This window comes from Sander vitreus, chromosome 18, assembly GCF_031162955.1.
Source record: "Sander vitreus isolate 19-12246 chromosome 18, sanVit1, whole genome shotgun sequence".
Taxonomy (NCBI): domain Eukaryota; kingdom Metazoa; phylum Chordata; class Actinopteri; order Perciformes; family Percidae; genus Sander; species Sander vitreus.
The window spans coordinates 8,751,926-8,768,984 of NC_135872.1; the positions used below are offsets into that span (position 1 = coordinate 8,751,926).

At 39.5% G+C, this 17,059-nt stretch overlaps 1 protein-coding gene across 1 annotated transcript in view; it reads right to left on the bottom strand.

The window, feature by feature from the left end:
* Nucleotides 1-17,059, bottom strand: part of lama2 (laminin, alpha 2) — a 211,952-nt gene that overhangs the window by 28,439 nt on the left and 166,454 nt on the right. The window contains exons 39-49 of the mRNA XM_078275135.1: nt 13,999-14,161; nt 8,049-8,127; nt 7,827-7,958; nt 5,945-6,061; nt 5,446-5,609; nt 4,670-4,808; nt 3,276-3,378; nt 2,622-2,738; nt 1,490-1,672; nt 1,017-1,022; nt 114-268 (exon numbers count right to left, since the gene is read on the bottom strand). Of these exons, the coding sequence (XP_078131261.1) occupies nt 114-268; nt 1,017-1,022; nt 1,490-1,672; nt 2,622-2,738; nt 3,276-3,378; nt 4,670-4,808; nt 5,446-5,609; nt 5,945-6,061; nt 7,827-7,958; nt 8,049-8,127; nt 13,999-14,161 (1,358 nt within the window). The remainder of the gene's footprint in view (nt 1-113; nt 269-1,016; nt 1,023-1,489; nt 1,673-2,621; nt 2,739-3,275; nt 3,379-4,669; nt 4,809-5,445; nt 5,610-5,944; nt 6,062-7,826; nt 7,959-8,048; nt 8,128-13,998; nt 14,162-17,059) is intronic.

Consider the following 17,059-nt stretch of genomic DNA (forward strand, 5'->3'; position numbering starts at 1 on the left):
AGGCAGAAAAACATAAGAAATAAAGAAAATATCCACATGAAGAATTTTGCATCACAGCTTTCGTCTTGTATTTGTGTTTGATCAGGCTGAAAGTCAGTGTGTTTACAACTTACCGAGTTAGCTTGTTTCCTGGCTTGGTTGATCAGTTCCTTGATTTGTGAGATGTTTCGCCTCAAATTGTCCTGCAGCTTTTTGATTGGCTGCAGCTTCTCCAACAGCCTGTCAGCTTCATCCTCTAAATCCTTCACTTTAGCTCCTGCAGCGTGGACTAAGGGGGGATAGAGAGAGAGATAAAGTACAGTAGTGATACAGAACAGCACAGTAGTCGTTATCATCAACACTATACAGTGTATTATAGCTGAAAGAGCGTGGAGAGCTAGCATGTAAGGAAAAGGATGGCAAATGATGGCAGCCGAGGAAATCACCAATATTACTCAAAGAAGGAGGAGAAATATGGAGGAAGAGCGAGAAAGATGGAGAAGCCAGCGAGCACCGAACAATTAGTGTAACTCAGCATTCAAAGAGATCCTTTTTTTACATTGTTTGCTTTTTTATATTGTAAAGGCTTCAACTAAAAAAAAGACAGAAATTGAAAATAGATAGCAATAAGTAGAGAGTTCAATGCTTTGCAGTGTGCAGAGCTGTCATGCTCGAGCAAAGCAGAATGGAACGGAGATTATTAGAAGCAGCTACTATTTACTGTATAGCTATTAAAGATGGTCATAAAACTAATGGGTGGTGCTCCAATAATGTTGAAATCAGATCATTTTGACATTGACTTGGCCCAAAACACCACATTAACACAATGCTGTTGATGATACTGTGTTTTTGTGGTGATTGAAAATGTCCAACAAACTAATTATTTCCTAGAAAAAGACAACAAAGACAACAAATGCCTCGAAATTTGTGCTGGCAGGGAGGTAACATTACTCTCATTATCTGGTAAATACAACATGTTATTGGTGCACCACTTATAATAATAACTGCATATACTAAGGTAATTTAAATATACATACTGATGGCTGTGGGGATTGAAAAAAAAGAGAGACAGAGAGAAAGATGTATCAGTTTTCGGTTGAATTCACCAATTTATGTGACTCTGAGATAATAACTTATTTTCAAAAAGTCAAAAGTTAAGTTAAAGCAGACATAATTACAGAGTTTAGAGATCTTTTAATTGGCACTTAGGTTTCAAGGTTTAGGAGATAAAACAAAATTCAGTAAGTAACGATAAAGAGGAAATAAATGAATGGTGTCACACAAAAGCAGTTCAATAGCAAAAAAAATTTCAGAGAGTGGTAATAGATCAGTCACTTTTTCTAATGGTTTAATATGTATTAGCCAATCAAAAAGGAAGTCTTTATCAATGCTAACCAGTCCACAAAATGTTTACGGGAATATCCAAAATATAGGATTTTCCTGCTGCTTTTACTTACTATTACTACTAGACTATGCTACTATGTAACTAGCCAATAGTGAAGACATTTACTGTTTTTCTCTGGGTCCTGGATCATCTGATTGGCTGCATTAACAGTGTCCTCCAGCTCGCTGTAGTTCCTCTGTAGGCCATTGACTCGCAGGTTCAAATCCCCAAGACGCTCCAGGACGTCTATGGCGGTGGCGTTAGCATCTGCTGCTACAGCCTTTGTGGCTGCTAGCTTAGCTGCTGTGTCTGTCAAGAATTTAAAAAAACAGAAACACAAAAGCTATACAAATTATATACATTTATCAGTGGCATAACATTACTAAGTTTGGACCAATAGATGGGTTTTGTCATGTACTGTGCTGCAGTATATACTATGCAGATAAGTACTAGTTTATACTTTATGATTAGTATGGACTATACTGAATCTCCAGTCTGTTGTACATCTAATCTATGCACACTAGATAGTTTTGCAATGTTCTATCATTTGCCTAAGACGATAAATAAGACTATCCTGCTGACTTCTGAAACACCGCTGACATTGGGAGCATGTAGTATAGAGAGTGCATAAATGCAGCATAATTTTGTCTTTGTTGGCTACTCTGGCACTGGCACCCTGCCTCTGGAACAGTCTTGCTCACCTCATGTCACGGGACTGTTCCGAGTCCTGTAGATTTCCAGACATGAAGATCAAACTTTTTTTGTTGCAAACAGTATGATACAGTAGATGATCATGGTGTTTATGATTGAAACTGTAAACCCCTCATGCCAGCGGATAATCGCTGCTGAACTTCAGCCCTAACCAAACATCTGATTTTGTTACCAGGTCAGGTAAATCCTGTGAAAATCAGACTCGCAATCTGACTGTGACATGTTCCGGTGTTGTGTTCACTCACTCACAGGAATTTAAACTGGAATTAAATAAGTTATGTTAACCTCTGCCTCCCATTCACAATTTGTAGTGGCTGCATTTAACAGTTTTTTGCATGTTGATCCAAACACAACCATGTGCATCAGTGTGGTTCTAAAACCTCACTATCACTGCAGTGCATTTCTGTGTGTCTGTGAGTACTGATATGTGTCAAGTTGAGTTTACCAGAGCAACTGACCTCTATCGGCACAGTGATATTGATCCACTCTCTCTTTATCTCCCTCCCACGCACACACTCATGCACACTGTGTATTTGTGCAGTCATACCATTGGGGATAGCGTTGAGCGTTGCCATGGTTCCGTTGACAGCTTTCAGCAGGTCTTTGGTTTTGTCTCTCGCTGCTTTAACTCTGCCCTTCAGCCCGGCCACACCATCTGCATTCTCTACACACACACACACACACACACACACACACACACACACACACACACACACACACACACACACACACACACAAAATGATGATTATTGGTTTGATTTGAAGCCAAGGTGGCCTACTAATAAACACATCCGTCACCTCCCTAATGGAAAGAGTGACATTGATTGCAGTAAGTAACTGTAACTGTTTCAAACTTGTGTACACTATATGTATATTACTGTAATCCATTTAAAGTATAGACTACAGCTCCTTGTACAACCATTATACCCCTTTCACACTGAGGGCTCAATCAGGGTTGACTTTGTGTTTGAAAGGGCTAAACCACATTAAATGACTCTGCTTCGAAACCTAGGTACAATGTGAATTGCACACGACCAGGGTTTCTAAAAACCGGGCCGGGACTAACTGTGTCATTTGTTGGAAATGGGGACGACAACTACATGGATGTTGTTTCATCTGTCCCTGTTCATTGGTGTGAAAGATGTAGTAGCCTACCTCTATACGCCTATATAATCTAACACACGCACACTCTCATGGTTACCTTTGACATCATTTTGAAGTTGTTTAGCTTGGTCCAGCAATCTGTGGCTCTTCTGAAGGGCACCTTGAGCTGCTTCCTTTACTGGGACCTCTGGATCTAAAGCCTAAATACACGCACACACACACACACACACACACACGCGCACACACACACACACACACACACACACACACACACACACACACAGTCTGATAAAATCTGTGCTTAACATGCCTTTACTAAAAATGCTTCCAGAATAATTTAGATCCCACACATGAATTAAAAAATACGTTTCATGACACATAAAAAGGTGCAGTAATCTGCATATTACCTTTCTGTAAGATCAAAGCACCACTACTTTGCATTGCTAAATGATATTCTAAGAAATGCATTCAGCGGACTTAACTTCTTCTCGCATTAATTCTGTACCTTCAACCCCTTCTTTCTTTGTTTCTCTGCCTCCTTTCACTATATTTTTAGCCCTTTCTCCCTCTGCCATTTAGCTCTTTCTTGCCAAAGGGAAAATAAAACGGAGGTGAAAAAATGCAAACAGGGGGGATGAGTCAAAAAGAAATGGGTAAAATGTTGGTAGAAAGAAATGAAAAATAAATTGGCACACAGGCCAAAAAATAAAAAATAAGAATATAGATGAAAATAAACTATTATAGAATAAAGGGGGGAAATAAACAAGTGTTTGGAACAAGAACAGGGAAAAAATAAGGGAAGCAGAAAATAAAAAGAATAAGGAAAAAAAAAGGAAAGAGGCAGGAAAAGGGAGATTTCAGGTGTGTGTGGTCGTGATAATGAAAGAAGAAGAGGGGCGGAAAAAAGAAGGAAGAAGAGGGACAGAGAAGTGCTTTGATCTCTCAGCCATGACTAATGGAGAGCCCAAGCTTACATTACTGTTACTGCTTGCAAAACACACACAAACACACACACACACACACACGACCAAACACACGACCAAACACACACACACACACACACACACACACACACACACACACACACACACACACACACACACACACACACACACGACCAAACACACACACACACACACACACACACACACCACCACCTCTTCTGCTGAGAGTCTGGATAGCTAGAATGATTGTTCTTAATTAAGAATATGCAGTACCTGAATGTGAGGTGGATTCCTTTCAGCATAGATATACATTTCATACAGTTCTGCGTGAAGGTTTGCTGTTTACAATCGTGCAATAGAGAAATTATTGCAAAACACGGAAAGGGAGACTTATCAGGCACAGGATGTTTTTCCCATGATGAATTAATAACATTCATACTTCAATAAACCCTGAAGGAAACGGCTGTTAAAAGTTAGAAATTGCTGTTTTTAATTTAGTCAATAGGTGTGTGCATGTGTTTCTGTGTGTGTATATGTGTCCACTTACCAGTGCCAGTGCCTCACTTGCCCTCTGTTTGGCTGCCTTCGCCTCTTTCTCCGCTGCATCGACATTTGCTTTAATGTTGCTATAGGCCTTGAAGGCAGCTGTTGCGTTGAAGGAGAGATTTCTAGCTTCAGCCAAAATACTGCGAGGAGAGAGAGAGGACAAAAGAGAGAAGCACGTTTGGGTAAGTAATAAAAAACATTTTCCATCATAACCTCATTTATGTTATTGAACTCAGAGATTGTCAAGTAGGTTTGTACTTTTCTAAAAACAGTTCTGCAATGACACCTCTGCCAAAGTGACTTAGGTTTTTTTTTGGATCAATGGTCTAAAATACCATATATATTCAATTAAGTACACTGACCTCAGGGAAAAGACTAAAATCTATTAAATCCAAAACATCCCGCTTTCTTAACAGCAGAACCATTCAGCTACTCAACGGATCCTCACCACTACAACAGCACCTCACGGCTACAATGCACTGACACTTTGTAACTCTTGACTGCACTGACTGTGTGTGTGTGTGTGTGTGTGTGTGTGTGGGTGTGTGGGGGGGGGTTGTGTCTATATAGTATGTGTTTACATGTGTTTTTATCGGGTATGGACTGTCTTGCTATGAATGCTTTGGTTTTTTTTTGTGTAATCAGCACACTGCAAAAATTCCTAGCAACTTAGTTGCATGGCAATAAAATATTGAAGCATGAAAATAAAGTATTGAATCTTGAATCTTGACATGAAAGAGAAAAAAAGAAAATATTCTCAGTTGTGTTAATATTTACCCATCCAAAATGGCAGCAGATTCGTTCAGCTGCTTGGCGTGTTCCTCTGCATCGTGCACGTGATTAGCCAGGCTGCCGTCACTTAAACCGTTGGTAAGGTGACTGACTTTATCATCCAGCTGGTCATGAAGAGGACCCAGCTCTCTTCCCATCTCTTCCAAGTCCTACAGACAGAAAACAAAAGTTCCCCCTTTTGCTAGACGACTAATTTGAATAGCTTTCTGTTTGTATTTACTGCTGCCATATTGTCCATGGTAATATCCTTGCTAATTGCTTTAGGTATTAATTATGTATTTTATGCCATTCAAATTATTTGGATCGAAGAAAGAACAGAGCAGACAGACAGAGTCAAAACACAGAGAAACGTTCTCATACTCCTACAAACTCTTCTTTCCTGATGCCAAAAGACACAAAGTAGACCTCAGGTGGAACATTCAACAGTAGATTAGTAGAGGTTTCAAAGAGTTACTACAGGTTTCTTATAGGTTGACTTTAGTACCTCTATCTCCTTGTTGATGTTGTCAGAAAGCTGGTTTGCTTCACCCAGTAGACGTTCTCCTTCTCCAAGGACCTCCTGTGCTTCCTGTTTCACCCCGCTCACTGCAGAGCGCTTCCTCTGCGAAAAACAAACCAGGATCAACAGCTGCACAAGATTCAGACGCGCCAACGTATGAACATTAGAGCCGCAAACTAACGATTCTTTTTCGTTACCGAATAATCTGCTGGTTATTTTCTTGATTTATCGTTTAGTCTATAAAATGTCACATGAAAATTCCCATTACAATGTCCCGTGGCTCTAGGAGATCTAATCAAATTGCTTGTTTTAAGATCTTCAATTTCTTATCACATAGGACAAAGAGAAGCATAAAATCAACACTTGAGCAGCCTGAACCAGGAATCATTAATAGCCATTTGTGCTTGAAAAATGACTTAATCGATTATCAAAACAGCTGCTGATTATCTTTCTGTATGCTGTTTGTCTGACTATTTCTTTAAACTCAAATGAACATACAACACAGCGTGTGCCTTGTGACAGAAACATTTCTGGGATGATGGCATGTGTGGATTGTATATTTCACAAGATTTCATGGACAAAGCTTCTCTTCTACTGAAACTATTTGTCGATGTGTTCATACCAACCGTTGAGTTGTTTTCAGCCAATGAATATATTTCTATCCCAGTTTACAAACAAAAACTGCCTCAAAATGAGCTTGACTGTTATGAAGTGTTTAATCCCTAAGGAACAGATGTGCGGATGCAAACCAGTGGGATAGAAAAGTCTGTGTGGATGTTGCAGTGTTTTTGGTCAGTTCACTGAAGGCAAATCTAAATTGATATTTTTGATTCCCATAATAATGGCAGAGCAATCACTCAGGGAAATTATAATTTTTTTTTCCTACAGACTATTTCTAAAAACCTCTTTATGGTAAAAAGGATTTCCAGTTATTGAAAATAACCAAAGCAATTAGAGGACACGAGGGACACACAATTGGTGATTTGATTAAAAAATGTATGAACTCAGTATAACCCTGCAGTGTATTGTGTGCATATTCCACTTTCCTTACTTAAAGCCTTTCTTAGACTAAGACTGCAGGGTCAGGAAGAGACAAAAACAGATCTAAAGAAAGAGAAAGATAGAAGAGTGCACTGTATGTGTGTGGGATCACTGCAGAATGCTTCCTCTAGGACATGTATCATAATCTTCTTGTTGTTTTGCTCTGTTAGTGCTGCATGTGAGCTTTCCTTGATGATGATCAGAAAAAGGATTAAAACGCAAATAAGAACACATAGTGAGATGAATAGATGGATAGATGCTCTGCTCTTTATGGTTCTTTAGGAGAATTAGGACTTTTTAATTTAAGGAGACCAAAAGTTTAGATCGTCTTATGTGTAAAATCACAAGTAAAATAGACTCAATACCCCCAAAACAGGAATCCATTACTCAACTGGACCCTCGACTCATTTTAAAACTAATGTGATAAGCCAGCCAATTTACATGGATTATAGTAATATAATAATGCAGAGAATAAACATAGAAAAACTGGAGACAAGGTCTCGTTCCTCTCTTTCAAAAATCAGGTCAGTGACTGGTCATGTGTAGATCAGAGTAACCCAATAGTGTTGACCATCAATGTTAGTGTCTTTCTTTTGCACAAGAATCTTTTATCTATTTATCCTTTGCTTGCCAAAGTAAACATCTAACATGACATCATTTAATTAGTAAGTCACTTAAATAGTAGTTCATTAGACTACACATTATTGACAAAACAGCGGCCATGAGTATAGAAATGATTTAGCATTCAAGCACATTGCCTTCTGACTGTGTTTGTGTATTTAAAACGTGTGTGTAGCAGCGTATGATTTTGTTTGTGTATCTGTACCTCCAGGGCTGTAAGGTTAGCTTGGTTTTGTTCAGCCAGTGAGCCAGCCTGCCTGGTCTTTCCCTGTGCAGAGTGGAGTAGATCCTGGGCCTCCTGGAGCTTCCCCTCATGGTCTGAGAGCTTCTCTTTTATCTAGGGAAGCAGATGGGGAAGCATTAAGTTAATGTCATTAATTTGGGGGACATCGAAGACAAAAGAGTAAAGATAAGAAGTTGTAATTACCTCTGCTTTCAGGTCTTCTGTGGCCTGATGGGGGTCGCCAAATAATCTTTTCACTTTCTGATACAACTCCTCTGCTAGGCTGGAAGAACGAGGAAAGGAGCGATTATAATTTTAACATTTATATTATTGTTATTTAACACAACCTTATTCACGGCTTACAAAAGTGGAACAGTGGAATAAGTTAGTATATGTGAATGCAACAATTCACAGAGGAGAGTTATTGTGATGCGTGACAGAGCCTCTGCTAGTGCAAAGACAAGAATCACTCCATATTACTGAATGTTGAAATGTTGGAATGAAATTGCAGATTTTCTTCTATTGATCCCTCAGGCTAAGTTAGATTAAATTGTGGTAGTGTATAACATTTCAAATATCGTCACACTAATGTGTGTGTGTTTGTATGTGACTGGCTAGACGGACGAAGCAACATGTGCTTATGTACATTGCAATACGGCATGCTATGTCAATTAGAGCAACAGGTAAAACTGGCAGAGAACAAGATTCTATGGGATAACTAAAACGTAACCACTGCAGACATGGGCCTTATCGGTTTGTGTGTCGGATGAACATATTCTAAGGCATAGATTTGACTGCAAACAGTCATGAGGCTTTGTTAAAGGGACATTTCATCAATTATTCACAGCTTTGCTATGCTGTTCTCACCCCAACTATAGTCCAGTCAGCAAATTCATGTGGAATGGATCATTGTGTGAATATTTACAGTGTTGATAGGCTCCGACCCCATCACTCCCCACAAGGAAAAACCTAGCTGAGCAAGGCTGGGAGCGACAATAATCATTTTCTTTCTAGGGGAAGACAGCTTTCAGAGGAGTGCCGTGGCAGCAGCCATGCAGCAAAAGAATAAGCTGAGCAATGATGGCTTAAGGATTACGCCATCAGAAGTGCTTGTTAGACATTCAAACAGCTTCAGAAACCCCCTCCCCCCCACACCTTTCCAGCGTCAACAATGATTTTGACCTTTCAAAAACTGACAATACAACATTCACACCCACCTCATGTAGCGATTGGCCAGCTGTGTGGGGGTGAGAAAGTTGTCAGGGTTTGAGCCCACTTTTGTCATTCTTTACAAAACTATTTTTCTCATTTTGTGAACAACTGAGTGCAACACTATGAATGAAAATTCACTTACTAATTCTGAAAATATACTCTGTTATCCACAGATTTAATCAATTATTAAGCCTCGCCACCGTCTATGACAGCGTCGTACAAACTAGTTCTTTGCTAGCATAACCCGGCCCTTAAGCACACCGTCATTCTGAAAATGGTGCGTTAAGATATACTATGTTGCAGTGAAAAAAGTATGCCCCAGCTGATTGAACTAAATCGTAGGCTTCGCTTCAATTGATCTGCCCATCAAGGTGTGCAATGCAGCCTTTACTTGATTCCAAATGTTCTAATCATTATACTATGCTTTGAGATGATTTTTTTTCGAAAGCCTTCTCACTCTGGAAGTGTTTAACAACCATATGTTTACCAGCGTCCCTTAATGAGCCTTATTTCTCACCTTCAGCAAGAAAATAAGGTTCTAGTTTCCTCCAGTTGACATCACTCAGAGGACAATTTCACACAATTTCAAATATATAACATATGGAAAAAATATGAATATGTATCTTATTATTATCTAACTTTGCTAGCTTTGTTCATTTTGCTGAAGCATTCCTTTAACGTGTTGATGCTTGTGTTTTTCTCTGCTGCTCTGGTTGAAATGTCCCCTCAGGGTTCAGTAAAATAATCAACCGCAGACTGACAGACAAGTCATTCAGTGGCAGTGGCAATTTCTCTTTGTCTCTCTTATTCTCCCACTCTCTCCCACTACCACTCTCTGCCAATCTGTCAGTTGTTCTCCTCTCCCTCTGTGACTTTCCTTCTCACTACACATTCTTTGTATGCCTCTCTCTCTGTGTCTACCCCTACGGCGATACAGTACTTTTAATTAACTCATCGACCTCGTCAACATTTACTGCTGAAAGAGACAGAAAGAGGGGGAGAAAGGAGGGATGAAGAGAGTCGACTACTTATTCCATCAAGTGCCTTGAGAGAGAGAGAGAGAGAGAGAGAGAAAGTGAGAGCAAAAACAGTGAGAAACACTTTGTTAAAACATCAGCAGAAAGTTGTGGCTTTAGGATATGTAGCAATCAAATATCTGCTCAATGGAAGATGTTTACCCCTGATGTCTCCTGTGTCAACGAAAAGAAGAAAAGAAAGAGATCAAAGAAAGAAAAAGAAATGAAAGGAATGGTGGTTTTGCACTATTGAACCCCTTCACTGTACTACACATCACAGCTAACCATTCAGCAATGAATGTTGTGTGCTGTTGCTGCATTTTTTCTAGCACTCGAGGCATCCATTCCTTTCTGTATGATGTGAAAATCAATTAATAAACTAATTGAAACAAGTTTCAGAGTGAAACTTCACACAGCAAACAATAAAGTTTGCATTCATTTTGTCATTATCAATATGAGGTAATAGTGCATAGTTTTCAAATAAATATGCACTTCAACAGCTTTGAAGGCATTGATAATATAACTGACAAAGAATAATGCATTATCAAATGATGTTAAGGTGATATATTACACAACTCAAGTTTCATAAGTCTGCTGCCTAATTTATACATTTTTTTTAAAAGATAACAGAATTTGTTGGTTGCATGGAATACTAGGAAAAATACACCCAAATATAAAAAAAATTGCAACATGCATTTAAAAAAATACACATTTATGTTAGTATAGTTACCATGCTGGCATTTTTAGGCTTTCTTAAGTTTGTCATTTTGATAGTGTCAAAATTACATTTCTATAGTATGCAGGTGAGATTTTTTTCCATATTGAATTATTAAGATGAATTTAATGAATATTCCACTTCTGTCTCTTCTGCTCCCTCTCTCTCTCTCTCTCTCTCTCTCTCTCTCTCTCTCTCTCTCTCTCTCTCTCATTGTGCAAGTTCAGCAAAAGAAAAAGTCTAGTGGGGAAACAGCCCGCAGAACAACAAGCAAGAGGTGGAAAAGGGGGATTGAATCCCAGCAGGGACAAAGGCAATCTGAGACACACAAGGTGAATGTATTGGCATACAGGTATGAGTGAAAACAAAACAAAAAAAACAGAAAAAAAACTGCAGGTAGGTGAAAAAAAGTGTGGTTCCATGCAAACAACAATGGTGGAAATTCTGGTCAAATCAACCAACAAGACTTAAAAAAACATAAAAATAAAATAAAAAATCTTAAAGTGACTATATGTAACTTTTTAATGTTTCTGAAGCTCTTTCATTTTTCATACAATGGTCTTAAATGACCCGTAACAGCAAACTAGACTAACAGTGAAAAGAACGCTATTTTTATATAGTTTTTAGTAAGGCATCGGCTCGGGTCCGATTTATCCAACACATTCTGATGGGTCACAGATTTCTTTGTAACACCGGAAAAGTGTTAGCATATCCAGCCAACGGAGCCAGGTAAAAGGAAGCAGGAGATTTCTTTATATAGGCCTAATTGTATTTTAACTTTATTTTAGAAGTTATCTGTTGTAGTTATGGCTGATACTGGGGCAGGACTAGGGGTGCACGATATTGAAAAAATGTGATATTGCGATATCAATAATGAATATTGCGGTATCGATATTCATTTCGATATTTTTAAACATATGTAAAATTACCAAAGTTATGGGAAAACGCATCAAAATAGATTTAGAACAAATAAAACAAGTTTTCTTACAACACAAGTTGTATTTCAACTGACGGTCATATTGGACTGGTACAACGTGTGTCTACAGAACAGGACATGTTTTACTGGTTGTATATACACTACAGTATAAAAAAACAATTGCAATGCACATCTGTTGGCTTAAAGGCAAAGTATTTCCAAGGAGGCATTACCCTACAGTCACATTAGCTACAAGAGATGGAAACAAAGCGACAGGCTACCATTCATTTTCAATGGGAGTGGCCAGAGCCATAGAGATATAAATGTCATGGAGATTATAAATACATAATGTCTTTCTCTATCACTCTGGGAGTGGCCGTTTGGCCACGAGCGACTGCCAAATCAGAGTGAAGGCAGAGTGAGGGCAGCGTGACGTATGTCAGTGGCTCGAGCGAGTCGAAGAAAATAATTCAAGATGGCAGAAAACGCTTCAGGACATCGTATTTATGTATATATCTGATATGTTTGGCATTTAATCTCATATATTGTGTTACTTTTATCGAGAAATAAATACTTTTAAATCCAAAAACATTGTTCTTGTGACTTAACAATACCTCTGAAGTAACTTTTAAGACGTGGTTTAAGGTAGCACCGGAGAATTTCTGTTTACTGTTGCCAAGCAACCAGGTGTAGGCTAGGCACGCCCAGGAGCGCCCACAAGCGAGTGCATGTCGCTCTCTTTTGTAGCTAATGTGACTGTAGGTTACTTTTGGCCTCTAAAGTTTCCTTTCAATCTCTGTTATTTTGTCGTCTCCCAGAGCAACACTAAGTTTCTTACTTTTGTGTTCTTTTTGCTCCACTCTTCGCTCTCTCTTTAGGTCTTTTATGGTTCTGCGGAGGCTCCACGCAGCTGATGTTTATAGCTCTGGTGTGTGCGTCGAGCCCATGGTCGAGCCGGCGTGTGTGTGTGTGTGTGTGTGGTAGAGCGAGGAAGAAGTGAGAGAGTGACGGAGATTTTCTTCGGAGTGAGTAGCGACTCTAGAGTCATAGTGAGAGAAACAAAGTGTCTCCCCTGTTCTTTCTGACCACGGTGGGAAATCTGGAGCAGGAAAAGTTAACCCTCTCCTTGATTTCATGTTGTTTATGGAGAAGGAGAACCAGGAAATGAGTCGGGGGAAATATAACGCTACCAAGTGATGTATATTTTTCGAGAGGTGCATCAAAGAGCATAGACGTAACAAGAGGGGAAACTCAATGGAACTGCAGCTCCGCCATCTTGGACTGAATGTAACACAACGTTCTATTGAGTTTCGCCTCTTGTTGCTTCTATACTCTTTGGGTACATGTCGGGCGGGATGCAACGCAAACAAAATATTGCATAATTATCGTGAGACTTTTGGTATAATATCGCGCAACGTGATATCGCAATAACGATATCGTGTCCCCCTAGGCAGGACCATCACAGAAAAGAAGGAAATTAAACAAAAAACAACTAAAAACTAAAAGGGAAAGTGAAAGACAACGGGCGGGCTTTCAACAAATGGAGACAATTATGGGGTTGTAAATGATTCAAAACCCACCCTGAATTGGCCCTCAGGTATGTAATATGTCTATTTCATTCATAAAATAACTTTACAATGCGCAATGTGTTTGTATGTCAGTAGACGAGATTACGTCCCCCTTCTATTTAGAGTGGACGTTTTCCTTTTAGTCCGTGTTTGTGTTGGCCTACTATTTTCTTTTCCCTTGTCCCACTGTAACGTTACTTGTGTAAAGCGTCCGTGGGTTTCATGAAATGCGCTATATTAATCTAAGTTATTATCACATTGGTTGCTACAACAAACTCCTAATGCTTTGGCTCGTGACACAGTGACAGTGATACCCGGTTTAGCTCAAGAGACATCCAAAGTAGGCTAAGTTACTGTATGCAACGATGCATCTGTAACTTATTCTTTCATTGTACGAATGACTTTCTGGTTGAGCAAAACATTCATCATAACTATGTGAACTCCCATTAACGCTAACTCGGTAATACAGTGGGCAATACAGCACCGTAAAGAAAAGACCTTTACGACAGCAGGTGTGGTAAAAACACTACCACTTTTGTCCAAAGCAGCCGCTAGAATCAACACAAACTGAAAGTTACATACAGCCACTTTCAGGCAAAAAAACTCAACACTCTCACACTTTCTTGTGTGTGGGAGAAAGATACATGACCTGTGTGTATGTGTGTGTGTATGTGTGTGTGTGTGTGTGTGTGTGTGTGTGTGTGTGTGTGTGTGTGTTTGCCCATACTCCATCTCTTCCTCGGCGATACTCTTCTTCCCTCCCAGCTGTCGTTTTCTCATCTCAGCTAGCATGGCCTGGATCTCCTCCTTCATCTCCTTAAGGCTTCTGTCTGGAGTTCCATCTCTCCGCGAGAGAGTCTGGTTCAAGTCGGCAGCCTTTGACTGGAGGTCTGGACACACGGACGCACAGAAAGACTGCTGTGAGAAAACTACAGATGGATAGATTTGTGTGGTTGAATTCATACAATCACTGAAATAATTTGTATACCAGTTTCAGTTCCAACATCTCTGGAACATATCTGTGAAACTTTGTATTTATCAACAATGAAAACTATGTCAAAGTATAAATATCAAGTTTCTTTATTATAATTTACTTTTATTTTAGTTGCCCCGTTTTCTCTAATTGCAGCTGCATTAATTGAATTTTTGGCCACTTGGGGGCAGAGGAAGCTCAAATAAGCAGAGAAAAACACAGCCCTGATATGTTATCACCTTATAATGCTGTTATAGTTTGCATGTGTGTTAGTCAACCATCCCAAATGTCCAAAATTAACTCTTTAGCTGTTAGATGATCAACTTACTTCCTCAGCTAGTCGCTAACTTTGTCTGTCTTTCGTTTGGGTGCTGTGCAGGTAGTGTAAAGTGGCTTTTTAGAAGGTTTTTGGCAGCAGTTGGCTGCTACAAACAGGGTTAAGGAGAGTGCTGAGAGGGAACCATACAGTGAACATCCAGGAAAAACCAACGACTAAAATGATGAGCTTAAAAGAGGCTAAAGAGGCTAAAAAGCTGAGCTAGTTTGGGTGATAATTTTCCATGAGTTTGTCACTAAAAGCTACTCCTTTTGCATGGCATAAAGTTATTTCATTAATTGTTAACAGAGGTGATTTTTAGTCACTGTTCCATTATCTTTTATTGTGACTGTTATTGCCACTATTCATCACACCCCCAACCGGCACCTTCAGACACCGCCTACCAAGAGCCTGGGTCTGTCCGAGGTTTCTTCCTAAAAGGGAGTTTTTCCTCGCCACTGTCACATTAATTGCTTGCTCTTGGGGGAATTACTAGAATTGTTGGGTCCTTGTATATTATAGTGTGGTCTAGACCTACTCTATCTGTAAAGTGTCCTGAGATAACTCTTGTTATGATTTGATACTATAACAGAATAACTATAACAGCCCAAAACCAGATATTGAAACACTGGAAACAATATTGCTATTGTTTACAGAAATAATCTATACACATATAAACATGCAGTATGTAGAGATGTGTTAATGTTAACAGTAAACAGACATACAGTATACAGCCCTGATGGACATTCTGTCTTTGGGCTCTGCTGTCATGTGTGAGCTTTATGGCTCAAACAGAAAGAAAGACAAAATCACACCGTTTAATCTTATTTATACGCAGACACACGCTAAGAGTCAGACACACACACACACACACACACACACACACACACACACACACACACACACACACACACACAAACTGTTTAATACCATTCAAAGCCAGTGATTTTGGCAGACTTCATGTTTGCCCTGCTTTTATCAAATTAAAGCCAGTGAAATCTTAAACCAATCAATGATGAAACTGCACTAAAACACTCCAAGGCTCATTTGAATAAAACTGCTGGAACTTAATGAGTATGTGAGTGTATGTGCAAGAGCAAAACAGAGAAGGGTAAAGAAGTGTTGTGAAATGTGTGTTCCTCTCTCATTTGAAATGTAAACGTGATATGATTAAAGTTGAAACTTGACTGTGTGTGTGTGTGTGTGTGTGTGTGTGTGTGTGTGTGTGTGTGTGTGTGTGTGTGTGTGCGTGAGTGAGTGTCTGTAGGTGTGTGGGTGGGCCTGTGTGTATGTGTGATTGTGGCAATGCAGCCTTTCCTATCATTTGAAATGTAAACATGATGTGATTAGAGCCAAAGACAGAACTAAAGCCATCATGCTAATGAACAGCTGTACTGCATGTGTGCGCAAGCTGCATTTGTATGTGTGTGTTAGAGTGTCTGTGAGTGTGTGTATCTCACAGCCTTATAATTACATAGTGGGATTTAAAAGCCAATTAAACACTTAAAACGTGGATAGAATCATATTATGGTATCTAGTAAACATGGACACACACACACACACACACACACACACACACACACACAGAGGAAAGTGTGTACAATATATTCTTGCTTCAGTGTGTGTGTGTGTGTGTGTGTGTGTGTGTGTGTGTGTGTGATAGCCAATAATTAAGTCTCTAATTGCTACTCTCAATCACCCAGTGAGCCACAACACACTCTCTTCTCCTCTCTCCCCCTCTCTCTCACACACACACACACACACACACAGACACAGACACACACAAATCACTCTGAGATTAGGCAGAGGGCCAGAGAGCTAGGAGCAACAACAAGGAAAGGACAGTTTCATCACAGCCAGTCAGAATGCATTGGTTTGGTAACTTTCTTTTCTTCCCAGAAGCTGTTAAAATTTCAGAATGTGTATGAAAATTATATCACTAATTATTTGAACTACATAGTTCCACATAGACAACTTTTTTAACATCAGTGTGAGGTAGGGAGTTACTTAGAAGAACATTTATACCTGCTTAATCCAGTAAAGTAGGACTCATCTAAAGCTGTATAGGGTTGAGTGACTTAAAGGGGTGATAGAATGCAAAACTGATTTTACCTTGTCATAGTTGAATAACGACAGTTCGGTGGGTAAATAGGACATACATAGAAGCTATAAAATCCCATTGATACCCCTATCCTCTGCAAATCTCACATTTTGAAACTGCCGCTGAAAACGGGCGAACCTCAACAAAGCTGGAAGTCTTAGTCCTTACTCTTAATCCTAGTCTTTGTCACGCCCCAACATTTGCATAGGCTACACCACTGACCTGAGGTCAGCTTAGTCTTCTGAATCTATGTCAGACGGATGTTATATAAGTGGCGTGATGAAATTCAAACTGTAAATATACTTTAATTATGCCGAAAGTGAAGCTAACTAGCCGCGATCTGTAAACATAGGATTGGAGGGACAGTCGCAGCTAACGAAACCCCTAATGTTCACAAA